At 44.4% G+C, this 27,966-nt stretch overlaps 1 protein-coding gene across 7 annotated transcripts in view; it reads right to left on the bottom strand.

Annotated features, from left to right (window-relative positions):
• The window catches only part of NEK10 (NIMA related kinase 10), a 111,626-nt gene that overhangs the window by 7,809 nt on the left and 75,851 nt on the right, over positions 1–27,966 (bottom strand). For 4 of the 7 annotated variants that reach the window (XM_083404661.1, XM_083404665.1, XM_083404660.1 and 1 more), the window contains exons 30-34: positions 27,638–27,675; positions 27,393–27,533; positions 15,643–15,743; positions 7,200–7,310; positions 3,255–3,363 (exon numbers count right to left, since the gene is read on the bottom strand). In XM_083404661.1, coding sequence (XP_083260787.1) covers positions 3,255–3,363; positions 7,200–7,310; positions 15,643–15,743; positions 27,393–27,533; positions 27,638–27,675 — 500 coding nt within the window. Of the gene's footprint in view, positions 1–3,254; positions 3,364–7,199; positions 7,311–15,642; positions 15,744–27,366; positions 27,534–27,637; positions 27,676–27,966 lie in introns of those variants that run through there. The other 3 variants (XM_083404664.1, XM_083404663.1, XM_083404666.1) reach the window with 2 other exon arrangements.

Here is a 27,966-nt window from a genome sequence, read left to right as displayed (position 1 = left end):
ATAAAGAGGATCCTTCTTCGTGTGTGTGTGGACATAAAGGGGAGTGGGTGCGCATTGGTCCTATCTCTAATGTCCCTGCATGCACCAGGCCCATCCATCGTGCCTATAATCTTCCTGCTTTGACTGGGAAGGTATGATGTAGGCTTCTATGCATTCTGTTGAATATACTTAAGACCAGGGATAGGCAACGTTTTTTGAGGCCGGACCAGTCCACTCCGCAGCAGACCTCTCGGTGGGCTGGAGCGTGCGCGTCTGTGCGTGCTCTCAAGCTATTTCCAGCACTCTTCAGACCTGGAAGTCGGTCCCCGCAGCAAGAAAAAAAATGGCACCATGGGGGGGGGGGGAGCATGGAATCCCCATGCCAATCCACAGAACAGCCGTGGGCCAGTTCCAGGAAGCTTATGGGTCAGAACTGGCCCATGGGCCTTAGGTTGCCGACCTCTGCTTAAGACGTTTCCTTGTGATAAGGAATCCAAATAACTCAGGGATCCCAGGGTGATCTCAGGACAGGAAGGCTTCTAAGCATATGCAATGGAAGAGCCTGCATGCCTTGTTTCCCACACCTCCTTTGCATCTTGAGGGCAACCCCCTTGGGTGATGTATAAAAGCAGTAAACACATGCCCTTTTCCATTAAAGGCACAAACTCGTGGTGCACGAGCATGGAAACCGACCAGGACAGGACAATATTTTGAAAGACAGAGCAGCAACATACACAACACGTCACCCTTTCAAAACTGCATTCTAGCCAAGGTCTATAAAATTTGTTTAGCTGAAACAGTTTCATAATAAAATAAATTAACCTCCTCTTTCTGGTTTTCCTTCCTGCCACCTTTCCCCAGTCCTGACAATTCAGAACATTCCAATTGAAATATATTTTTTTTGCTGTGAATGTGTTCCTCTTCTTGATAATGCTTTATGCTGCTAGCATGCTTTTCTATATTTTTGCATAAACACTCTTGACTACATCTTTCATTCTCCTCATAAATGCATGTGTTACAGTTTTTGGCACGGTTTGTTGGGGTTTTGTTTTGAGTTTTTTCACTATGCAGCTATCTAAATTATTTCCTTCATGTTCAATGTCCCTCACTTCATTCTCACCACACATATTTAATGGTCCGTAAGCCCAGTTTCAGTATACTGTTACTATTATTTTAATATTTATAGCCTGCTTCTTTAGCCTAGCATTAGGCTGCCAAATCGGTTCAAGATGCAACACAGCATACCATATCAAAACCCTGTCATCTCTCCTTTGTCCTGCCAATTTAGCACCGGGGGGGTGGGGGATGGAGAGGAACACCTGCCATTACTTTTGAGGGAACTCAACATCACTTTCCTCAAATATGGGCAGAGAATATAAGGACATAAGACGATTCTCCTGGATCAGGCTAACAGCCCATCTGGTCCAATATCCAGTTCTCACAGTGGCCAACCAAATGCCTATGGGAAGCCCGCAAACAGCACATCAATGCAACAGCACCTGTGATTATCAGCAACTGGCATTCAGAGATAAAATGCCTCTTAGAGTAGAGATAAAACATAGCCATTGATAGTTGATGTCAGGGACTGTGCTGAGGAAGACTGTGCTGACGAAGAACGGTGGGAGCCTCCCCCTCCCCCTGATCTGGATCCTGAATCTTCCCAGGAGCAGGAGAACAGTATAGATTTGGAACAGTGGTTTGCAGAGGGACATAGTTCAGAAGGCAGAAGCTGGGAAACACTGGATGGGGAACAGCTAGAAGAAGAAGAAACACTGGGAGAGAGAGGGTTAACAGATTCACAGTCTCTGGACAGCATTTCTCCGCTCTCCCCACGGTCAAGAAGAGCTGAGAAAGTGTCAGAACAGAAAACACAGAAAGCACAGAGGGTACAAGCTCAGATTACAAGATGTAGGAGTGACGTAGATGAATAGGGACGGAAGGGGGAGTGATCCTTAATTGGGAACATCGCCATTTCTAGGAGGTGGGTTTTTTGTTCTCTCACTGTAATTATTAAAGTTTCTAACTGGTAAGAAAACTCCTTTTCCTTTGCTCTGCTTATCTACTGCCACGGGGGGGAGGAAGCCAATTCCCTGAAACCTGACTCTTGACCTCCAGGAATTTGTCTGTTCCAGTATGATGATCACCAACTCACCATGTATTATTTATTATATATTACAATTATATCCTCACTCCCTCAATGGGAATGACTGCAGCTCAGTGGCGGTGCACATGCTTTGCACACCAAACTCCCTAGGTTTCATATCTAGCATCTCCAGAAACGGCAATACAGAAATGGCCTGGAAAGACCCCAGTCTGAAAGAGTAGACTTGCTACAAGTTAGGGCAGACAATACTGAGCCAGATGGAGCAATGGTCTCCTATAAGACAATTTTCTCTGCTCTTAGAAAAAGAGGAGTTTGGATTTGATATCCCGCTTTATCACTACCCAAAGGAGTCTCAAAGCGGCTAACATTCTCCTTTCCCTTCCTCCCCCACAACAAACACTCTGTGAGGTGAGTGGGGCTGAGAGACTTCAAAGTGTGACTAGCCCAAGGTCACCCAGCAGCTGCATGTGGAGGAGCGGGGAAGCGAACCCGGTTCCCCAGATTACGAGTCTATCGCTCTTAACCACTACACCACACTGGCTCTTAGGACTTAAGCATGGTTCCCCCCTTTCCCCCCCCCCTCACAATGACTCTGTGAGGTAGGCTAGGCTGAGAGACAGCAACTGGCCCAAGAGCAGCCATGTCAATTCCTAGGAGCAGAGGACCCCCTTCAGCCCCCTCAAAATCTGCTGGCAGGGGACCGGGGCCCCTTCATATTGAGGGGGTGGAGGAGGCTGAGCACAGAGCGGTTCAGTGGCTGGCTCCTCCCGAGTGTGAGAGGGGAAGCCACGCCACACTGAGCTCCGTGCTCGGCCTCCTCCCGACAATGCAACATCGCGCATCATGCTCATGATGTCACACAAGACAATGCCTCTTCTCAAGAGTTCATGGCTAAGGGGTATTTGAACCTGGGTCTCCCTGGTCTTCTTCTGAAATTCTAACCACTACATCTCATATTGATTCTCACTCTGTGTAGTTAGAATCGCCACATGAAAATGGTTTAAGGAGCAACTGTGCGGTTGTTTTCGTCCTATATGCCCTACACATTTAGCACACTGAACCTTGTTGGAGCTTAATGAGCATTTAGCAGGAGGAATTCATACTTGCTGAATAATGTCAACGCAGACAGCCGTTGGCAAAGGTTGCGCGACGTGGCTTTCGCCGGACTTACCTGGTCTGTCGTCGAGGACCAAAGTGCTCCCCCCTGAAGAGTGCAATAACAACTGGCAATCTGCTGTCAAAAAGTTAGGCTCAATCAGCTCTGGGGAACCTTGGAGAAGCTGCACAAAGACCAAACACAAACAAAACACCTATTGTTTTCCTCCATAAATGTTATAATTGGGAGTGAACGCAGAACTGTAATTTTCTGAAGTAAGAAAAAAATTAAATAGCGATAAGATTAGTTAAAATGTTTGCCATATCAGACATTCAGAAAGTATGCAGACTTGGAAATATGAAACTGATCTAAAGGAAAAGATGGATTAAAATTGGGGGGGGGGTGGAAATTGGAACAACTTTCTGGATAGGGAATGAGGAACAGGAAGCGAATTGTTGAATATTCATTTGTTCAATAGAGCAGGCTTCCTCAACCTCGGCCCTCCAGATGTTTTTGGCCTACAACTCCCAAGATCCCTAGCTAGCAGGACCAGTGGTCAGGGATGATGGGAATTGTAGTCTCAAAACATCTGGAGGGCCGAGGTTGAGGAAGCCTGCAAATAAAGTTTCATACTGAGCATGAAAAACCTTGATATAACTATGTTTTAAAAATAATATTAGAAGCCATAGTGAAAAACAAACAATGCTTTGAGTTTTCTTAAAACTTGCCTTGCTATTTCTGTTACGCACAAAACTGCCTCTCATACCCTGTTCTTTGCAGAGTCAAGTACCAAATACTGTATTTAATGTTTGTTTGGCATGCATTAAACTGTGCAGTCCAATGTAAACAGGGATTTTAAAGGTACTAGATGAATTTGGTATAGAGTATCCCCAATGCTAAGTTCCACAGAGTCTATATGTAGACACTGGCCTGCTTTTCACCACAGCAGAGTGCTTGGGCCCGCTGATGTTTGTGTGATTTCAGCCATTTTGATCCCTCCTGGGTGCTCAATCCTTTGGAAGTTGCTCAGAAAAGAAGCGACAACTGTCACAGCAGATGAAATATGGGAGGAAATTTCTAATCCTCAAAGTGACAGGTACTCATCCAAGCACTGCCTGGCTCAGCCAGGTGAATAGATTTCTGCAAATTTAAATTGGTAGAAGGTTTTCATATTATACACTATCAACTTCAATTTACAGTTTTGGGCTAAAGCCAGTGTTCTGTCGTTTTCAGTTTACAGAATTAGAAGTTCACAACTGAGAAGCTGCTGCTAGGTTCAGCTTTACTTCTGGGTGGGTATTTAACCCAGGCAAGAAGGAAAACAAGTACCCCTGTCCTTAGTTATGGATCCCTCTTCCTGCTTCAGGAGAACCTTCTGTTCATTTTTATTAAGCCGCCATAGGAAATTCTCCAGGTGATCCATTTTCATTCATTTTAAAAACAGGTACAACAAAAGGAGAACAGAACTGAAAATGAACAGGTGGAATATTTGAGCTCTAAATGTTATTCCGAGACCAAGAACTAATTTTGTCCAACTTTTCAAGGGGAAATGAATTACAGTACTTTCTAGATTACTTCTGCGCTATCAATACTGATTCCTGAGATGGACAGTACATGTTACATGAGAAAGTATAACATCAGTGGGAGCTAATGAATTGGAATTTGGTAGCAACCACATCAATCATGAAATAAAAGACAGGAAAAGACCTTGGAGACAACTTGGCCTGAGGTTGCTGGATATGAATATCGTGGAGAACAGAGACTCACTCTAGGAAATGGAAGCAGCCTTGGTAGATCTGCTGCCTGGGGTGTGGATGTCTATTCACACAACCTCCAATAAGTCAAGGCAGAAAAGTGGGACACTTTCTTCCAAGGTCGTGCACCGTGCAAGATTGCAGAACTGAAAGATGCGCTTTTGGGGGGAATAGCATCCAAAAACATGCATTTTGGGGCACCACACAAGAACACAGCCCCCCAAAAGCGCTTATTTTCAGGGTGACATTGCAACATCCAAAATGGCCGCTGTGCTCTCATGTGGAAAAAACAGTATGTGCCAGGTATGTATTTGTTTCCACAATGCTCTTCCTGTACATTCATAAACAAAGCAGCTATTACAAAGACAACAAAAATATCCAGTAGTCTCTCATCAAATCGGAAACTAAACCCTTTCACCACACAAGAGGGGGTGCACAATATTATTTTCAGAACTAACAGATAAGCTTCAATCTATAAATGCTCAGTGGCAATAAGGCGTGACTTATTCATTAGTATGAAGCATAGCAAAAACTATTAAAGGGTATATGCACTATATGCTCATAAGCGTTTGCACCAAGATTAATAAAAAGGTGTATCTTTACTTGTCCTGTGCTTAACTTTCAGGACACAGGCTGTGCCAGCATGGACATAAACAAATTAAAGCCCAGTGAATGCAGCGTAATGCCCAACACAACAATGAAACCACATACAAGAACAGATATCTCAAGCTACTTTTGTACAGCACAGCATAGCTATCCTTCCTTGTGAGGGTTTTAAGCAGAGGTTGAATGGCCATCTATCATGAATGCTTTAGTTGAGATTTTTGCATTGCAAGGGGGGAGGACTAGACGATTCTCGGGGTCCCTTCCAACTCTACAATTCTATGATCTTGGCGACACCTTTGTGGCTATGAAATACTTTTATCAGAAGTAGAAATAATGATTATAAAAACAACATAAACAAATGGCACATCCATTTCTGTTAATAAGGCCGCATTTGCCAAGGACATGCAAGGCCTTTCTTTGCCTTGAGTCTTTTTGCGGCAGGGCATAAATAAATATTATATTGCAGGCATTACATTTTGTGGATGTGTTTGCATGTTACTAGTCTTCTTGAGCCTAAGGGGGTGCAAAATAAATAAATATACATGAATTACACTGGCAGTTGCCACCTTCTGTGGGAACAACTGGAAAAATACTTGGCATGTTATAGGATCAAATGTGCTGCCGATGTCCTTTGGATTTGCTCTGCTAAGACACACTGTAGTCTTTGAAAAAGAATCTTCTGTGGTTTCAGCATTATCTACAAATAACTGTTCTGTGCTGGATGGTATCCAAAATACGATCTCACAAATAATATGGTAGCTGGAAAGCAATGACCCGAGTTAAGGCCTACTGGGCTGTGTCAATATTATCTAGCATCAAAGCACATTGGGACAGCTTCAGTGCTTTCTGGTCAGGCTGAGAAAAAACCCTCAAGGTTTAAAGGGTAAAGCAGCCCTTCCTTTCAAGCATCTGAATACATCTCTTTCTCTCTCTCTCTTCACATCCCTTCTCGTTCATCTGGGCTTACTCAACATCATCTCCACTTGGTATGATAAGGCAGAATTCGGTTCTGTGAAGATGAGGCGAGCCTTGCATCAACAGAACAGGCAAGCTTTTACTGTTACTCCTAAATTGATTATTCACAACAAAAAGCATTTCATGTAAATGGCAGATTAGAAGCATTATGTTGCTACTCTGACAATTCTGGAAAATTCTGTCTTGTGGGTTTGCTTCCCTTGGGGTTTTGTTTTGAAATCCCTACTTTCTGAACATGAAAGGAAATATAAGTTCTCTGATCTCCAGTGATAATGGCTTTATGCCTCAGTCTATGAGAAGCTGCCAGGGTTTATATATGTGTATGTATATTTACACAAATTCACACACACACCACTGCTTGTCCAGACAAATGTAGTGGTTTTAAAACCTAAGGCTGTTGACTGCTGATTCTTAATTCCCCACTATAATGAAAGATTAAGGATATATTCAAATTAAAGTGAGGTAATTTTTAAAACATCTATCTCCAAGACTTCTGGGTGAGTTGCTATGCGTGGACCTCCATTGTTCGTGAATAAAATATGACCATTAGCCTATGTAAATGCTTCACATCTGAATATGTAAAAATGTGCTTCCCTCTGCTCCCTGAAAATATCCTGTCCATATTTCAAGTAATAAGGGGAAGGGAATCATAATCACTCTGGGAGTGACCTTCAACATACTGCACCTTTTTAATTTCAGACTTCAAGTTACATGGGTTGCTCTGCTGGCTGAAGAGGCATTTCTTGAATCTCTCAATGACTCTTCTTTTCAAGTTGCAGTGTAAAGTTGGTGGAAGCTGTTTGAAGGTGCAGAAACAGTTTTAGCTCGTCGTCGTCCTCTTTTTGCAAGCGGTGTTTGAGATACGTGAAAGCATAAACTATTGATAACCGGCAAAGCAGTGACCAAACAGCATATAAAATTTGACTTTTAAGAAAAGGCAGCTATGACTCAGTCTTTCACCTCCATAGTTTCCCATAAACTATTTACACCCATTTATCTCCCAGTCACTCCTACTGGCTGAAATGCCGCTTATTTAGCACTTCAGAGTGTAAAAAGCATTCCATGCTCCCAGTAAACCTGAATAAACTTGTAAGGTAACTTAGTATTATTGTACCCATATTGCAAGGATGAAAAGGAGAGGCTTGCCAGTAAGTTCATGGCAGAGCAAAATGTGAACTGCCCAATGGCAGGATATACCGTATTTTTTGCTTTATAAGACTCACTTTTTCCCTCCTAAAAAGGGGAAATGTGTGTGCGTCTTATGGAGCGAATGCAGGCTGCGCAGCTATCCCAGAAGCCAGAACAGCAAGAGGGATCGCTGCTTTCACTGCGCAGCGATCCCTCTTGCTGTTCTGGCTTCTGAGAGTCAGAATATTTTTTTCCTTGTTTTCCTCCTGCAAAAACTAGGTGAGTCTTATGGTCTGGTAGGTCTTATAGAGCAAAAAATACGCCACTTCAAATACCTTTTCGCATCACGGTAAATGTATGGACTTATAAAAATTTTAAACATGTATGAACTACATTTTCACCCAGTTTTGAATTTCAGGGTGACAAACATTGGAATTCAAAATCTACATATACAATACAAAACATAATCAACAATGAAATAACATTATGGGGAGTAAAACCATTGAACTAGTTAAAAATAACAACTTCTAAAAAGCCTTGGAAAATAAGGTTTCAACCTTGCACTGGTAGTATTGTACTTGTACTGGTAGTACTGATGCCCAGTAAAGGTGAAAATGGTAAAGGACCCCTGGATGGTGAAGTCCAGTCAAAGGCGACTATGGGGTTGTGGCACTCATCTTGCTTTCAGGCCCAGGGAGCCAGCGTTTGTCCACAGACAGCTTTCCGGGTCACGTGGCCAGCATGACTAAACCACTTCTGGAGCAACGGGGCACCGTGACAGAAACCAGAGCGCACGGAAACGCCGTTTACCTTCCTGCCGCAGTGGTACCTATTTATCTATTCGCACTGGCATGCTTTCGAACTACTAGGTTGGCAGGAGCTGGGACAGAGCAACGGGAGCTCACTCTGTCGCAGGGATTCGAACCGCCAACCTTCCGACTGGCAAGCCCAAGAGGCTCAGTGGTTTAGACCACAGCGCCACCCGTATCCCTTGATGCATAGTGCACCACCTTCAGGAGGACATTCCACAGGCAGGTGCCACGAGAAAAGGCCTCCTCTTTCATACATATGCACTTTTCCTAATGGTGGAAGATGGAAAATGGCCCTCTCTACTTCTGAGCAGTTCTGCTGCTCAGTGGTGACAAGTAATTGCCGTAACAGAAGGGCACCCCCTGCTCCACCAGGAACCCCGTAGCTAAGGGTGTCCCATCCAATTTCTCCCTGCTGCCATCAGCCACTTGCTCTACAGTATACCATTACAGATGTATAATGCTTCAAGTCATGAAGCTGTCTTTAATCTCCATTTAAAAAATCGAGGTCAGGCCCTCATCCTAAGGTTCATAGGACAGGGCAGGCTTCAATTGCCCTTGGTGCCAATTGTTCGTTCAGTTTCAGTGCCAGCGCTTAACCCTCCAAAATCTAAAACAGGAAAGGATAGGAGCGGTTCTGAGAAAGTCTATATTTTGCAACTGAGTTAACTTAGACCCGCACACAAACATGGATTTTTTTTGGAGGGGGCAGCGGCTTCCAGACAGACTTGGGTTCCAGAATCTCTGCTGCTGGAAAGCAAACACTGACAACAGCTGAAGTCGCTGCACACAGTTGATAGAACAAAACACATATTGCTACGTTTTGGCTTGGGCTAGAGGCTGCCTAGATTTGTCTGTCACTTAAGGATTATTTGCCAGCCAGAAACCAAACTGTGGGGAAAGACGTTTCCTGCGCATGTCCGTGGCAGCAAACCAAGGGCCGAGAGGCTGGTTGCTCCCTGCCAGGGAAATGGAGCAAAGTTGGCTTTATGGTTTTCATTCCTAAATCTGTTTTCAGGGACTCAGATGTCAGATGAGTGGAAATAAGGTAAGAGGTTTACATAATCATTTTTTAAAAAAAGCTTACATGGGGTTTTTTCCCTCTCGGATCGGAATGAAACCTGTTGCCATGGAAACGGGATGGGAACGGCTGCTGGAAGCCCAGAACTAACAATGAGAGCTCTCCCCTTATGAACTTCTGCTCGTTAAAGGAGATCTGCAGTTTGATAGCTTTAAATAAACATCCTACGTGTTTAAAGGGCTATATAGAAAAGGAGGTGAGGGGGCAGTTGAAGGCTCCAGGGATGGTCAGTGAGCTGTGTTTTTGCGCTCCTATTTTAAAGACAGCCAAGAATTAATGAACATCCAGTGGAATGCTTAGGTAAATTAGTTCCTTCAGTCAGAAGGAGTAATCAAGTCCACTCAAGGCTTGATAGCGTATTAGGAAAAAAAGTGTGCCTGAGGCACGTAAATATCACATAATAAGGGCAGAATGATAGAACAACTCTGGGACCTCTATTGAGTTCTTTGTAGTAGAGGTAATCAACCTTTTGTCTGTTGAGGGCCACATTTTACCCTTTGAGGTAATGTGGTGGGGGCCGCAAGCTGGTGACGAGTCGATGATGGGCAGGGCCAGAGATAAAAGAGTTATGGATTAACTAATCTGGAATCAAGACTGCTCTGTGTCAATTTGCACCATGCCTACCTCAGAATTCTAATAAATCCTATGCAGGCCCCCAAGCAAGTCCTACCCTTAAATAAATACACAGATTATCATCATCATCTTTTAGTGCAGCAGACCAGCAAGAGCTCTGGAAAGCAAGTGAAAATAATCAGTTTCTTACTTTGGTGTTAATGTAAGGATGAGTGTGTGTGTGTGTGTGTGTGTGTTCCACACACTTCCAATTTGTTCACATACAGCTGCAGAAATCAACTTCTTTTCTCATGCAACACAACCAGAAAAAATGTGGTTTGGTTTTTTAAAAAAGTATTTTCATCAAATTAAATAGCGTCCCTTCCTGTTGTTCTGAACCTACATAAAGGGGGGGGGGTACTTCAAAAAGCTAGGGAAAATGAGGAAACATGCAGGAAGGAAGGAGCTTGATGATATGGAGGAATGGGGCAGAATCACCTGTGCCCTGTGGACAATGATGGGTTTGTTTTTCCAATCTTAAAGAGTCCACTGGGCAAATTTGCAGCTTAGAATTACAAGCAGAATTTGTGAAAATGTACAGATTTTTATATAAACTTCTCTTCCTAATCCTCCTCTTCCTAAATGGATGCTAACCTCTTAGAAACACATTTACCAACAGCAGTTTCCAACTTAATCACAAAGCAATAACCACATTGGTGAAAAGCAGTACCCTGTGCTATACTATCGAATCTAGAGTCTAATCTAGGGTAGTAATTTTTGTAAGTAAATAAATAAATCACATTTGACTTTATGGTTCAGACTGTGGATGAAAGTAGATTTATTTTCCTTGTAGTAGAAAATTAACCTCAGTAAGGAATCTCACCTTTTCTATATATAATATTGAGGGGGTCTGTCCCCGCCCAAGCCTTTGGATAAATTCCAAAACCTTCCATCCTTTAACCTTAAAGTGGAGCCACTCCTTTTGGGTGGTACAAATCTGCAACCTTGCAAGTAGGTAACTTAAGAATGGCAAATGACCCCTTGCACTGGCCACGTTGTTAAACCAAGAGAGTTGCTTCACACACTGTGTTGCAGTCCACTATTGCACCTATAACAGGGCTTGGTTCTATTTCAATTAGGAGTTGATTAGTAAGAAGGAATATTAATGGCGTAGCTAAGGAATATATTCCAGGAAAGCTCTGGCTGTATTAACTCAGCTTTGCAGCATGACTTCTGCTTTTTTGGGGGGGGGGTGGAAATTCATCCATTCAAAAGAGGGAAGTTGGTAAAACTTGATAAAGCAATAGGCCTAAGATTCAAACAGGGGAAGTAAGAAATCTTACAACGTGTGATAAGACTGCCCTAGCAACTGAGAGGTCACAAAGAAAAGAAACATCAAGAAGGGTGAATAACAGGATGGCCACAAAGGCGTAAAGGAAAGGTGGTTGAGTGAGAGGCCCAAGATAATGAATGAGGAAAAAAGAGCTGGAGGCGTGGTTAGGAGCTGCACTAGGGCGCTGGTAAATTCAGACGGATGATCTAAATACACAATTGACCATGCATACAGAACATTTAGGGATGTGGGTGGTGCTGTGGTCTAAACCACAGAGCCTAGGGCTTGCTGATCAGAAGGTCAGCAGTTCGAATCCCCACGACGGGGTGAGTTCCTATTGTTCGGTCCCTGCTCCTGCCAACCTAGCAGTTCAAAAGCACATCAAAGTGCAAGTAGATAAATAGGTACCGCTCCGGCGGGAAGGTAAATGGCGTTTCCATGCACCGCTCTGGTTTTGCCAGAAACGGCTTAGTCATGCTGGCCACATGACCCGGAAGCTGTACGCCGGCTCCCATGGCCAATAAAGCAAGATGAGCGCCACAACCCCAGAGTTGTCCGCGACTGGACCTAACGGGCAGGGGTCCCTTTACCTTTACAGAACGTTTACAGCACAATCCAACGTCTATTTACTTAGAAGAGCTGCTGTGTCAAATGAGCCTTGCTTCCTAGCAAATGAGCAGTCAGTGAGGACAACATACTAGAATGTAGACGAAGCTTGAAAAAAGAGGCTTTCAGCAATTTGAGGAAACCAAGAGTAAGTGAAGCCAGGGCCAATGACAGGCAGAGTCTCCCCCCCCCTCCCCAACCACCACCTGGTTGTGAGAAGGCAGGCAGGTGAGGGCTGACTGAGGGCAGACTGAAGTTGGTGTGGGATGTGATTCATGAGAAGCAGTGTTTAAATGCAGTGGTGCCTCACAAGACGAAATTAATTCGTTCCGCGAGTTTTTTCGTTGTGCGAGTTTTTTCGTCTTGCGAAGCACCACTGCATTTAAACACTAAGAACAGCGGGGAGGGGCGGGGAAAAGCAGGACAGCTGCCGCAGCCGGTACCTCAGACTCACCCGCACCTTGTGGCCACCGTGCGACATGGCTGCTGGAGGGCGGCGGGGCTCAGGAGTGCGACTCCGGCTGCAACGCTGGCTGCTGGCGGCAACAGCTCTCTGAGAGGAGCGCACGAGGGCGGTGGGCAGCGGCGCGAGGCACTAACCATCAGTCGGAAGGTCGGAGGGAGCCGGAAGAGCCGTCAGCCGGAAGGTGGGAGGGAGCCGGAGGAGCGGGGAAGCGAGCGTGCGTGCGTACAGTGACCGTCGCCATGACACGAGAGGCAGGGCCGTTTCGTCTAGCGAAGCAAGCCCTTAGGAAAATCCGTCTTGCGAAGCACCTCAGAAAACGAAAAACCCTTTCGTCTAGCGAGTTTTTCGTCTTCCGAGGCATTCGTCTTGCGGGGTACCACTGTACAACATTCCTTGTAATGCTAGAGAAGACATGCGAGGGAATGTTTGGTCCAGCCAGTCGAAACTTCCTGTTCCTCCTGACTGGAGCATCCTTCCTTTGCATGCGACAAAAGGTGGGCATGACCTTACCTGTCCAGGTAACAAAAGAACGAGTCATGCAGCACTCCCCTTCTTTTTGACTTCCTTCTTCGTTTGACCAGCTTTTAGCTAGGACTGTTCTGCCAGCTCTCAGATAGCAGAAGCACTGGGATTCCTCCCCCATATGGGATAGATCCACATGTACATATTTGTAACATATTTGTAATCTGCCTTCAGGGATCCAACTATGTACTGATGTGAGTAAACTTATTTTATTATCTTTGAATAAGATTGTGGCGTGTTTATTCTTTTAAGAGGGATTCAAGGGAATTTACCAGGAACGTACAATTCACTCTAAGACAGATTGAATTGTATAATAGTGAGATGCTCACACGGGCCTGCAACCACCTATCTGCTCTGCATGTAAAAAGGGGGATGTAACTCTGCTACATAAAGGAACTTGCTAGCACAAGTTAGGAAGGATATTAATAAACAATATATCCTCTCCTGCCACCCTGAACATTTCCAAAGTCGGGTGGCACATCCATCCCAATGGACCAGCCTCTACTGTGACTGGAGCACAGCTGAAAGGCTATCCTCATTGCCATCTTCTCTTCAACTAATCCATCAATTTAGGCTTATGCATACACAACTTGGGGGAGTGCGACCACCTCAAACTACTGCTTTTGACATCAGCAGGGCTAGAATGTGTTCCCAGGTGTGGATTATGATTCCAAAACCTTTTCAGACAGGACCACTTAAGTCCTGTTTACGATCTAGAGGGAATTACGACAGTTAATTTAAACGCTGTTTTATGTTTCTTTTGACATGGCTGAAATGAAACTGATTTGCCAACTCAAAATGGCATAGCTAACCGTTCTTGTATTGCTCCTGTACAGCCCAAGGCTACCCATAAAGTCTTGTTTAAACACTGAGATTGCGTTACAAGGAAGAAAACTATAGTAGCTTGGAATGCCACCTGTGAAGGAAAGCGCTGCAGCTCAGTGGTAGAGCACATGCTATGCATGAGGATGATGATAATGATAATAATTTTATTTATTATTTGTTTGTCGCCCATATGAGTGAGTTGCCCCAGCCACTCTGGGTGGCTCCCAACAGAACATTAAAGGGTAAAGGTAAAGGTACCCTTGCCCGTACGGGCCAGTCGTGTCCGACTCTAAGGTTGTGCGCCCATCTCACTTAAGAGGCCGGGGGCCAGCGCTGTCCGGAGACACTTCCGGGTCACGTGGCCAGTGTGACGAAGCTGCTCTGGTGAGCCAGCACCAGCGCAGCACACGGAAACACCATTTACCTTCCCGCTATAAAGTGGTACCTATTTATCTACTTGCACTTAGGGGTGCTTTCGAAATGCTAGGTGGGCAGGAGCTGGGACCGAAAGACGGGAGCTCACCCCGCCGTGGGGATTCGAACCGCCGACCATACAATCGGCAAGTCCTAGGCACTGAGGTTTTACCCACAGCGCCACCCGCGTCCCCCCCAACAGAACATTAAAAATGCAATAAAACATCAAACATTAGAACTTCCCTAAATAGGGCTGCCTTCAGATGTCTTTTCTTTCCATGCAAAAGGTCCCAGGTTTCATCCCCACCAGCTTCAGGGAGGTCTAAGTGAGACCCTTGCCTGAAATCCTGGAGAGCTGCTGTCAGTTCAGTGCAGACAATACAGGGCTAGATAGCCTGTCTCAGTATAAGACAGCTTTGTGTGTATGTTGGAAACACACGCCAGTACTTGTGGCAGTTAACTTCCTTATGGAATTGCTTGTGGTTTCTGGATGTTGTTCTGCACTATCTTTTTGTAATTTTGGGCCTGGTTGGTGTTTATACTACTGTACTACTGATGGCTTTTATTAACTATGTTGAGGTTTGTGACTGTAGTGGGTTTTGTTCTGCCGCAAGAGGACTTCTGCACTAAAAATATTTTAAATAAACGAACTAAATATCCAGGGACTCTTGCTTGCTTGGCTGGATGTAAGAAAGAGGTTGTGTGCTTGCAGCTACTGGAGAAAAGCTGCAGAGCAGCTCTAAACATCTCTGAACCAAAGCATGTGCAGTCGTACCTTGGAAGTCGAACAGGATCCGTTCCGGAAATCTGTTCGACTTCCAAAACGTTCGAAAACCAAATTGCGGCTTCTGATTGGCTGCAGGAAGCTTGTGCAGCCAATCAGAAGCCGCAGAAGCCCCGTCAGACGTTCGGGTTCCAAAAGAACGTTCGCAAACCGGAACAATCACTTCTGGGTTTGGGAGCCAAAACGTACGAGTTCTAGGTTGTTCGACAACCAAGGTACGACTGTATATAAGAAGCTTAAGTACAGAATGATCTGCTGAAGGAAAACCAGAACTGGATGGGGAATTGTTCTCAGGAACAGAGATCAAATTACAGAAGCATTAGAGGAGACTTTGCTCCTTTTTATACAGGGATTCCCCTCCCCCCCCCAAACTCCTTTCAGTGATAGCCTCCCCCTCTGCCAGTGTTCTTTGGATTCTATTTTGGGGGTGAGAATGCAAGATTTGGATGCAATTAGGGGAAATCAAAGAATGGAGTTAGATTCCATTCCTACCTTCCTCTCCCACATCTCAGGCGCTGCTTAGGAGCAAGAAAACGACTGTGCTGCGCAGACAGAGCAATGAAAACAGGGACGATGGCTTGCACTAGAACAACATAATCAAAACGTACCTGAGTGATGTAGATAATCTTATGCAGCTGAATTAGAATCTGTTGAATAGGATCGCTGATCTGACGCACCTTCCGTTGTGACACAGCAATGCCTGCAGATGCTGCAGATGATAATGCTACAATCAGCAGTGAGAACCCATTTGCTGGCCTCAGTGTCTCTCTCATATGCAGAAGTGGAAGCCGGGGAGGGAGGAAAGAAAGGGAGTAAAGCATTTGGATTTTGCAGTTGGCCAGGGAATCAAATGCTTCCTCCCCATCTTACGATACGGAAATTTAACTTTATATCAGGAATTCGAAAAACAAAGCATTTCTGGCGTTTTCCCAATAGGAAAGAGGAACAAGTAATCACCATAAACAGGGCAAAAAAATGCACTAAAAATTGACGCCGGTTCCATAAAGTTTGTCAAATCACCATTTTTGCACAGATTTTCAGCATGCCAGGGGGACGACAAAAGCCATTTTCAATCTTTGGAATCTGTATGGCAATATCGTTTTATGTGTGCTTTGCAAGTAGATGAAAAAATCCATGAAAGCAATTCAACTTTATTCACAGTGTTGCATAAAAAGAGTACATTTTAATCTTCCCATTTTTGTTTTCTGGCTCAGTACCATGGAATATATGCTGCAAAACTTACAAATAGCTTGTTGTTTGAGGACAGTTAGTGTACTAGTCTACACGAATAACAATTCCTGCACGGGATTTAAAATACAACTTCCTTAAAAAGGTATGGTGTCTACTGTGTAGGTGCACATATATCAAGTTAGCACCAGTCCCTTTCCCCCCTAATATTTAAAATTAGAACCTGTTGGGAGACGAGGTCCCTAATTCTTACTTTCGTGACACAGTTACATTACTACGACGTGGTTTTCTCTCATCTTTTTTGCATGTTTAGATGCGATACCACCTCCACATGACAGAATGTAAATCTGCTAGCAGCGAAACATTAATTCACACATTTAAATAAGGGTAGAAAAATATTATCGCTAAACCATCATGCTGAATTCTAGAATCATAGATTAGCAGAGCTAGAAGGGACCACAAGCATCATCTAGTTCAACCCTCTGCAATATCAGAATTTTAGATAAGCTGGAACGTACTTTTGCATTTAAGAACTGCTGGTGGAAACGTGTCGTTGAGAAGCTAACAAGCCCAAACAATGGTGTTTGTGACTGGCAGGGACTGTGCATACCGTTTCTTTGCTTGAGGCGAAGCCGAAATGTGCAACCTACCCTGCTGGTGCCACGCTGCCCCACAAGCCTTCCTTAACTGTACTGAGCAGCGGTGGCAGCTTCCAGTGAGATTTTGTGAGATCTTGTTCGCTCCGTGAGAAGTCATGAGATTTAGGTAGTGGAGGGGTGCCACCTTTTGGACATCTTCCACTTGAAACAGCTGCCTGTCAGGGACCGTGCTGAGGAGGGCTGCACTGTGGAGCAATGGTGGGAGCCTCCCTCTCCCCCTGCTCCTGATATCTTTCCAGGAGCAGAAGGAGAAGTATAGATTTGGAACAGTGGTTTGCAGAGGGACATAGTTCAGAAGGCAGAAGCTGGGAAATACTGGATGGGGAGCAGCTAGAAGAAGAAGAAACACTGGGAGAGAGAGGGTTAACAGATTCCCAGTCTCTGGACAGCATTCAACACCCCCCCCCCCTTCTCCAAAGCCAGGGAGAGCGCAGAAAGTGTCACAACAGAAAGAACAGAGGATACAAACTCAGATTACAAAATGTAGGAGTGGCGTAGATTAATAGGGATGGAAGAAGGGGTGATCCTTAACTGGGAGCACCGTCATTCCTAGGAGATGGGTTCTTTGTTCTCTAGCTATGATTATTAAAGTTTCTAACTGGTAAGAAGTCTCATTTTCCTTTGTTCTGCTCATCCACTGCCATGGGGGGGAGCCGATTCCCTAAAGCCTGACACTGCCTCACCCTATCTCATGGGCAAGCTGACCCTGTGATTGAGAGAGCACCTTTGAATTGATCATGGTCTAATCATCATCATTATCATCATCTAAGAATTTTGGGAATCTCTGTCTCTTGGCAGCATGGAGCCAGCATGGTGTAGTGGTTAAGAGCGGTGGACTCGTAATCTGGTGAACCGGGTTCGCTTCTCCGCTCCTCCACATGAAACTGCTGGGAGACCTTGGGCTAGTCACACTTCTCTGAAGTCTCTCACTCACCTCACAGAGTGTTTGTTGTGGGGGAGGAAGGGAAAGGAGATTGTTAGCTGCTTTGATACTCCTTAAGGGGAGTGAAAGGCAGGATATCGAGTCCAAACTCTTCTTCTTGGCGTGGAATCAGAGCATTATTGCCAAGAGGGCAGTATAAGGCAACTTAAATACTGAGTGGGGAAAGCATGTGCCCTTCTGCCTACAAGTCAGAACTGAAGCCAGCATGATAATGATAGCAACTGGGTCAAAAGCGATGGCACAATAAGGTCTTTATGAAGATGATGCTTCTTTGAAGTGAGGCTAAGAATATTCCTTTGAAAAACTTAGGATCCTTCACTTATATTCCATGCATAATGTATCAAATAAGTTGTCACTGATGATGTTAAGTAAGAAAGGGAATGTAGATGAAAATGAAAACCCTTGAATCATTCTGTAAAAGAGTCACTGAAACTATCGCTTGAGCCCCAATCCAGCAACCTAATGTGAGAGCAGAGAAAACCTCAAAGTTCCCAAAGTTAAGCCAAGGCCTCCAAAAAAAAGCCTGGCATAAAGACATCTGAGCACACTTGCATTCTGCACTGTTGATTCTGGGAAATATATCATTTTCCCCCCTCCTAACTCATTTCCCAGAAGGAGTTAAACCAACAACCACCAAGTAAAGTGTTTCCAGCAATTGAGAGTTTTAACATACTCGGAAACCTTCACTGCTAATAAGTGTTGGAAATGTGAAGAAACAGAGGCTACGTTTTATCATATGTGGTGGGAATGCAAGATGCTTTAAAAAAAAAAAGGGAAATGATAATGGCATAACTAACTGGAAAACTCAGAAATCAAGATGACAAGAAATTTAGAGATAGTACAGGATATTTGGGAGGGGGGAATCTGGAGTAGAAATGATATGCAGTTGAAAAGAATTTAAGGAACTGGTGGGGGGAGGAGTCACGGGATTTGGAGAATACCATTTTATGGAATTGATATTGGTTTTGGGTATATTTTTCTTAGTTTGTTGTTGTTGTTGTAATTGTTTGTTTGTTTGTTTTTTGTTATTTTTGTTGAAAACTTAATAAAAAAATTATAATAATAAATAAAATAATAATAAAAAGAAACCCTCACTGCTGGAAACCTAGGGAGAACAGTTGTTTTTTTCACGACTCCTTGATACTGTGTCACTTCTTCTTGCACCCAGCAGCTTATAAGAATGAGAGTGCCGTTCCCGCCATTTCTGGAGGGGATGAATTTGCCACACCCCTCCTCCTCTGGAAGAGGAAAGGTGGTATCTCCCCAGGGGAGAATGTTATGGCCCGATGGGTGATTTCGCCCAATGGGAAGAGGTGGTGACAAGCTATTTAAGCTTGCTCCGCCGCCACACCCCACACACATCCCTCTTTTTTATTCGGCATTTATTTATTTAATAAATATAACCTATTTATCCACATTTGGTTGTCTTGACTCTTCTTCCTGGTGTGCTGGCAAAGGGGACACACACACACACACACCCACAGAGAGAGAGAGAGAGAGAGAGAGAGAGAGAGAGAGAGAGAGAGGTGATGATGTAGTCCCACGATATGAGTTTTTCTAAGCTTTGGCAAATTCCTGGGGAAAACTCAAACCTATCCCCAGAATTCTATTAAATAAAGAAAAAGGCTCAGAAAGATGCAGCCCAGCCAAATTAAAATGGGCAGGTTTTGAACTGTTTTATCGACTAAAAAGTCATACTAAATAAAAAGAGGCTTGCAGGTTTTCTGAAGGAAAAAAGGTAAGAATCAAAAGGAATCTAAGCATCGTGCCTTTGTCAAAGTCCAGTCACTGTACCAACAATACCTATGGCATTATTATGTGACAAAGCTTAAAAGAGGCATTTTGTGGGGCTTGGCAGAGCTTTACACTTGACCGATCCCAATATTTCCTTCCCTTTTGGGCACTGATTGTGCAGAAAGATACTGCTGCTAATACTATTCTTGAAAAGATGAACACTCCCTTCAATATCTCTGAAAAATGGTACTGCCATTGCTAGCAGAAACTCCTTTGTAACGTCTTTCTATACGATTTCAGATCAAGATCAGGTGTTATGCAGCTTGGCCAACAATTAATTCACTTACCCAAGCAAACTATTTCTGCTAAGCAATTCAGCAAAGCACACAATACAAATGGCACATGGTAGAAGTATTGAGAATTTAACAATGCACAGATAAACAGAATAGGCACTGGCCGCTTAAATTAAAAATGTCATCATAACTGAGCACCACTCAAGGGAAAATATTAATCCAAGCTCTAAGAATCAGTGGAAGAATATTGCTTGTTCAATCTGTTGATAATCAAAAATAGTTAATAATAAACTATGAAGCATTCATTGATGAAGCAAAATATAGGTAAAGGTAAAGGGACCCCTGACCATTATAGAATAGAATCATAGAATCATAGAATCATAGAGTTGGAAGAGACCACAAGGGCCATCGAGTCCAACCCCCTGCCAAGCAGGAAACACCATCAGAGCACTCCTGACATATGGTTGTCAAGCCTCTGCTTAAAGACCTCCAAAGAAGGAGACTCCACCACACTCCTTGGCAGCAAATTCCACTGTCGAACAGCTCTTACTGTCAGGAAGTTCTTCCTAATGTTTAGGTGGAATCTTCTTTCTTGTAGTTTGGATCCATTGCTCCGTGTCCGCTTCTCTGGAGCAGCAGAAAACAACCTTTCTCCCTCTTCTATGTGACATCCTTTTATATATTTGAACATGGCTATCATATCCCCCCTTAACCTCCTCTTCTCCAGGCTAAACATGCCCAGCTCCCTTAGCCGTTCCTCATAAGGCATCGTTTCCAGGCCTTTGACCATTTTGGTTGCCCTCCTCTGGACACGTTCCAGTTTGTCAGTGTCCTTCTTGTACTGTGGTGCCCAGAACTGGACACAGTACTCCAGGTGAGGTCTGACCAGAGCAGAATACAGTGGCACTATAACTTCCCTTGATCTAGATGCTATACTCCTATTGATGCAGCCCAGAATTGCATTGGCTTTTTTAGCTGCCGCGTCACACTGTTGGCTCATGTCAAGTTTGTGGTCAACCAAGACTCCTAGATCCTTTTCACATGTACTGCTCTCAAGCCAGGTGTCACCCATCTTGTATTTGTGCCTCTCATTTTTTTTGCCCAAGTTTACATTTCTCCCTGTTAAAATTCATCTTGTTTGTTTTGGCCCAGTTCTCTAATCTGTCAAGGTCGTTTTGAAGTGTGATCCTGTCCTCTGGGGTGTTAGCCACCCCTCCCAGTTTGGTGTCATCTGCAAATTTGATCAGGATGCCCTTGAGTCCATCATCCAAGTCGTTGATAAAGATGTTGAATAAGACCGAAGTTGAATAAGACCGAAATGTTGAATAAGGTCCAGTCGTGATATACCGGCTGACAAACAAAAGTAGGGTCTAGCAATCAAAATACCAAAAGGTTCCAATTATTGCATATATTAAGGTCATATTTATTCCCTATGTCTTATGGCGTCCCCGTGAGCATCAACAATGCACAAATATCTGCAAATTTTAATTGGATGCATCACATTTGAATCACTCTTTGAAAGGGTATTGTCTCCCATCTTCTTAGGTGGGGCAGGAGAAGGGAACCCCTTATAAATGCAACATATATCTACTAGCCCTTGTTTCATGAAATAGGATCAGGGTTACTAATAAGGAGTTTTTTGCGTTATGGCAAAAAGAATAATGTCCTCTGCATTTGGGTATTTGTAACCTGAGTAAGGTGCCCTGATCTGCCAACAGGCCATCTGGCAAGCGAAGAGATTTGTAGCATAAACACGAGTACAGTTTCTCATGCATTCTTCTGTTCCTGTGTTGGAACTCCATTGTTGCTTTCCTTGCTAAGTTTGTTCTGGGATCTGCCTGCGTAACGGGTTGGATGAGGGCAAATAAACTGAAACTGAATCCTGATAAGAGATGCTGTAGTTTGGTGGTGTCTGGATCTTGGAAATATGAGAATGACTTGCTCTTGACAGGGTTTCAGGTACATAATCTGGGGGTGTTCTCTAATATGACCACAACACTTGGCCACAGTGATCCACCCTCTGATAACCTCCCACCCTGGCTTACTAGATTGCATTCAACACAGGGCTGCTCTCGCAGATGTCTTAGAAACTGCAGCTGGTGCAAAAGAAATTTTTATAAAAAATAATTATTTAAACCCGTGCCAACAAAGGTCCGTATAGTAAAAGCTATGGTTTTCCCAGTAGTGATGTATGGAAGTGAAAGCTGGACCATAAAGAAGGCTGATCGCCGAAGAATTGATGCTTTTGAATTCTGGTGCTGGAGGAGACTCTTGAGAGTCCCATGGACTGCAAGAAGATCAAACTGATCCGTTCTGAAGGAAATCAGCCCTGAGTGCTCACTGGAAGGACAGATCGTGAAGCTGAGGCTCCAATACTTTGGCCATCTCATGAGAAGAGAAGACTCCCTGGAAAAGACCCTGATGTTGGGAAAGATGGAGGGCACAAGGAGAAGGGGATGAAAGAGGACGAGATGGTTGGATAGTGTTCTCGAAGCTACCAGCATGAGTTTGACCAAACTGTGGGAGACAGTGGAAGACAGAAGTGCCTGGCGTGCTCTGGTCCATGGGGTCACGAAGAGTCGGACACGACTAAACGACTAAACAACAACAACAAATCTGGCTGGGTTTCCCCAGCCACTCTGGGCGGCTTCCAACAAAAGATTAAAAATACATTAAAACACCAGTCATTAAAAACTTCCCTAAACAGGGCTGCCTTCAGATGTCTTCTAAAAATCAGATAGCTGTTTATTTCCTTGACATCTGATGGGAGGCCATTCCATAGGGTGGGTGCCACTACTGAGAAGGCCCTCTGCCTGGTTCCCTGTAACCTCACTTCTCGCAGTGAAGGAACCACCAGAAGGCCCTCAGAGCTGGACCTCAGTGTCCGGGCTGAATGATGGGGGTGGAGACGCTCCTTCAGGTATTCTGGGCCGAGGCCGTTTAGGGCTTTAAAAGTCAGCACCAGCACTTTGAATCGTTCTCGGAAACGTACTGGGAGCCAATGCAGGTCTCTCAGGACCGGTGTTATATGGTCTCGGCAGCCACTCCCGGTCACCAGTCTAGCTGCCACATTCTGGATTAGTTGTAGTTTCCGGGTCACCTTCAAAGGTAGCCCCACGTAGAGCGCATTGCAGTAGTCCAAGCGGGAGATAACCAGAGCATGCACCACTCTGGCGAGACAGTCTGTGGGCAGGTAGGATCTCAGCCTGTGTTCCAGGTGGAGCTGGTAGACAGCTGCCCTGGACACAGAATTGACCTGTGCCTCCATGGACAGCTGTGAGTTCAAAATGACTCCCAGGCTGCGTACCTGCTCCCTCAGGGGCACAGTTGCCCCATTCAGGACCAGTCCCCCACACCTGCCCGCCCCCTGTCCCCCAAAAACTGTACTTCTGTCTTGTCAGGATTCTGCCTCAATCTGTTAGTGATGTCACCACCGAAAACAATGTGGCGCTGGTCCTTCAAGTTTCTCACTGGCTACCAAATAATTTCTGGTCTGAATTCATGGTACCACAAATGACATGTAAAGCCCTTAAGGGGCTTGGGAACTATACGTGAGTGAGCACATCTCTCTATATATATATTTCCTGCTTGTGAGCGGAGATGTTCTAGGGAGGACCTGCCACTGGAACATGCACCCTGGGTGTTAACATGTGGGTAGGCCTTTTCCACCGTGGTACCCCAGTACTCCCCAAGTGTGGCTGACACCCATGCTACCGAAATCCAGGTGCCAGGTAAAACTTGGGCATTGGTGCTGTGTTTGATATTGTTGATCCTGTTTTATTGTATTTTCTCTGCAGTATTATTATTTTTTTAAGAACTGAGATGTTGTCATTTTATTGATTTTATTGTGATGCACCCAGGATACAAATAGCCTAAATAAATAAATCCATGTTCTTCAGCACCTATGAAAGGTCAGACAGTCTGGTATCATTTAGACTAGTAATAAGCTAGGTTTATTTTAAGGGCTACAGTAGAAGGAGGCAACTAGCAGCTCTCAGAGGCTACATCTTTTTTGAAATATATCAAAATCATATTCCTTGTCATGAAACCCATAGTAAGATATAGGCAATGGGACCTTTAAGCCTTCCCCCGTTCAGAGTGAAAAGCAAGACCGTAAGTCTTCCCCTTATTTAACAGCAATTAGAAGATGAGGTGCAAAAAAAGGGGGGCCTGGAAGAGTGCCAAGCTATGTTGCACTTAATTGCATGCGAGAAAATAATATTCTTTGTGGCAATGCAGCATCGCAGGGGCAATTTTCAGAAGTGCCAGGAGTTGGGGGGGGGGGTTGAGCCACTGCTGCTCTAGGGGGAAAGCAGCAAGTGGGAGAAAGATAAACCCACCCCAGCTGCTTCTCAACTGAAAATAATGCCACTCCCCCCAAAGTGGTTTTCAGAAAGAAAGAAAGAAAGAAAGAAAGAAAGAAAGAAAGAAAGAAGGAAGGAAGGAAGGAAAGCCATCAGATTTTCTTTACATGCAGTTTTATGTGTTGGGTAATTTCACCTGGACAGCATCTCTGCTGCTGTTCTTACTAGAGAAGTCTGGGAGGGAGTTAGTTAAAAAGACTTTTGCCTGAGTCTTAGAGTTAGCAGTTGACATACAGAATAAGGCCTTGGCTGTTGTTCACACTGAGGAGGAGAGTATTAACAGGCCCTTTGCTCATATCGTGTCTCATATGTAAATCATTGCTGCAGATCTAGAGTTTCTGGCCCTTCAAACCCTGGTTCCATTCAAAATATGGATCCTGTTAAAAAGTAATTTTCAGCCAAGGTGCTGCACAGTGCCCTTTTTCTAAAAAAAAATATTTAGGGATACTCTCATTTTGACTCAAGAAAATCACCATTTTATAGTTCAAATCGGGGGAAATAAATATAGTAAATGGACAAAAGTACAAAGATTCACAAAATATTTAGGGGTATGCGTACCCTTGAGTCCCCCCCCCCCACCAGAAAAAAGCACTGGTGCTACACAATAGATCTTATCGTTGAACGAGAGGACTAGGTAGGTAAAGGTAAAGGACCCCTGGACGGTTAAGTCCAGTCAAAGGTGACTATGGGGTTGCAGAGCTCATCTCGCTTTCAGGCTGAGGGAGCCGGCATTTGACCACAGACAGCCTTCTGGGTCATGTGGCCAGCATGACTAAACCACTTCTGGCACAATGGAACACCATAATGGAAACCACAGCTCATGGAAACACTGTTTACCTTCCTGCCACAGTGGTACCTATTTATCTACTTGCGCTGGCATGCTTTCAAACTGCTAGGTTGGCAGAAGCTGGGACACAGCAATGGGAGCTTACTCGGTCATGGAGTTTCGAATAGAGGGCTACAGAGTCATGGATTGGTTGGACGCAGTGGTATCATGGGAGGAACCAGCGGGGAACCACCCAGGAAATAAAGCTCAAAACCCGGGGAGAAGTGGTAGTTGGAAACATCTGAAAGGCACCAGCCTGATGAAGGCTGCTGTAAAGCTCCAGGGATCTCTGGGAAACTCTTGACTTGAATTTCCTGAGATTTTTTAATCCATGTATTTCTTTCTATTCAAGAATACAGGTGAAACTCGGAAAATTAGAATATCGTGGAAAAGTTTATTTATTTCAGTAATTCAACTTAAAAGGTGAAACTAATATATGAGATAGGGACGCGGGTGGCGCTGTGGGTTAAAGCCTCAGTGCCTAGGGCTTGTGGATCGAAAGGTTGGTGGTTCGAATCCCCGCAGCGGGGTGCGCCCCCGCTGTTCGGTCCCAGCGCCTGCCAACCTAGCAGTTCAAAAGCACCCCTGGGTGCAAGTAGATAAATAGGGACCGCTTACTAGCGGGAAGGTAAACGGCGTTTCCGTGTGCGGCTCTGGCTCGCCAGAGCAGCGATGTCACGCTGGCCACGTGACCTGGAAGTGTCTTCGGAAAGCGCTGGCCCTTGGCCTCTTTGAGTGAGATGGGCGCACAACCCTAGAGTCTGTCAAGACTGGCCCGTACGGGCAGGGGTACCTTTACCTTTAATATATGAGATAGACTCATGACATGCAAAGCGATACATGTCAAGCCTTTATTTGTTATAATTGTGATGATTATGGGGTACAGCTGATAAAAACCCCAAATTAACAATCTCAGAAAATTAGAATATTGTGAAAAGGTGCAGTAGCTATTCAATCCATAACACCTGAAATGGGTTCAGTAGGAAGCACAATCATGGGGAAGGCTGCTGAGCTGACAGTTGTGCAGAAAGCCATAATTGAGACCCTCCATGAGGAGGGAGAGCCTCAAAGGATAATTGCAGAAGAAATTGGATGTTCCCAAAGTGCTGTATCAAAGCACATGAATGGAACGTTATGCAGAAGGGGAAAGTGTGGAAGAAAAAGGTGCGCAAGCAGCAGGGATGACCACAGCCTGGAGAGGATTGTCAGGAAAAGACCATCCAAATGTGTTGGGGACTTTCACAAGGAGTGGACTAAGGCTGGAGTTAGTGCATCAGGAGCCACCACACACAGACGGATCCTGGAGATGGACTTCAAATGTTGTATTCCTCTTGTCAAGCCGCTCCTGAACAAGAAACAACGTCAGAAGAATCTTGCCTAGGCTAAAGAAAAGAAAGAAAGAACTGGTCTGTTGCTCAGTGGTCCCAAGTCCTCTTTTCTGATAAGAGCAACTTTTGCATCTCATTTGGAAACCAAGGACCCAGAGTCTGGAGGAAGAATGGGGAGGCACACAATGCCAGATGCTTGAAGTCCAGTGTGAAGTGTTGATTTGGGGAGCCATGCTATCAGCTGGTGTTGGTCCACTGTGCTTCATTAACTCCAGGGTCAACGCAGCAGTCTACCAGGAGATTTTGGAGCACTTCATGCTTCCTTCCGCAGACGAGTTTATGGGGATGCTGATTTCATTTTCCAGCAGGACTTTGGCACCTGCCCACACTGTCAAAAGTACCAAAACCTGGTTCAATGCCCATGGGATTACTGTGTTTGATTGGCCAGCAAACTCACCTGACCTGAACCCCATAGAGAATCTATGGGGCATTGCCAAGAGAAAGATGAAAGACATGAGATGGAGCAATGCAGAAGAGATGAAGGCTGCTACTGAAGCTTCCTGGTCTTCCATAAAACCTCAGCAGTGCCACAGGCTGATAGCATCCATGCCACGCCACATTGAGGCAGTAATTGATGCAAAAGGGGCCCAAACCAAGTACTGAGTACATATGCATGCTTCTACTTCTCAGAGGTCCAATATTGCTCTATTTGCAGTCCTTGTTTTGCTGATTTCATTTAATATTCTAATTTTCTGAGATTGTTAATTTGGGGTTTTTATCAGCTGTACAGCATGATCATCAAGATTATAACAAACAAAGGCTTGACATATCTTGCTTTGCATGTCATGAGTCTATCTCATATATTAGTTTCACCTTTTAAGTTGAATTACTGAAATAAATGAACTTTTCCACGATATTCTAATTTTCTGAGTTTCACCTTTACATCTACACTATTTCTAAACTGGAAAGGAATCTTTGTTCTGTTATAACTTTGAATGCAAAAAGTATACTATTAAGTACTACCATGATCTTTCAGATTGCGGAGAATCACAGCTGGTAGGCTATGGGACTTCCACCCTGTTACTAACGAGTCCTCTATTTTCTGAACGTGGGCCCTGAACATGAGCGAAGGAGCTTTCAGAAGCAGATCAAAGGGCAGCAAAGCTGAAGGAATAAAAGAAGAAACTGAGTGTGAAACTATAACAAACTTTAAATGAGTGCAGAAACGGCAAGAAGTATTTCCATTGTAGTTGCAGGTGTGAAATTACCTGGTCTTGGTCTGGATCCTGGCAGTCCAATATAATCTCTGTAAAACAGAAAGTGTATTGATAAAAAAAAAATCCAACAATCCTTGCATTAGAAGCTCAACGTGGTATTCCAGGTCTGGTCAGTTTCTGGGTGGGAGGTTGCTAACGGCTACCGATAGGTCCTTTTCGGTAGTGGCACCTGCCCTGTGGAACCACCAAAAAAGCAAATTTGCTGGGATGTTATTTTGTGAAGCTTTTTTTAAAAAATACATGACAAACCTTGATAGTTTCGGCCTTTGCAAGCAAAGATTTCAGAGGTGCCCATGCAATCTTAAGTGCTGGTAAGGACA

This window comes from Podarcis tiliguerta, assembly GCF_965153285.1.
Source record: "Podarcis tiliguerta genome assembly, chromosome: 12".
NCBI lineage: Eukaryota > Metazoa > Chordata > Lepidosauria > Squamata > Lacertidae > Podarcis > Podarcis tiliguerta.
This window is presented reverse-complemented; position numbering and strand designations above follow the sequence as displayed.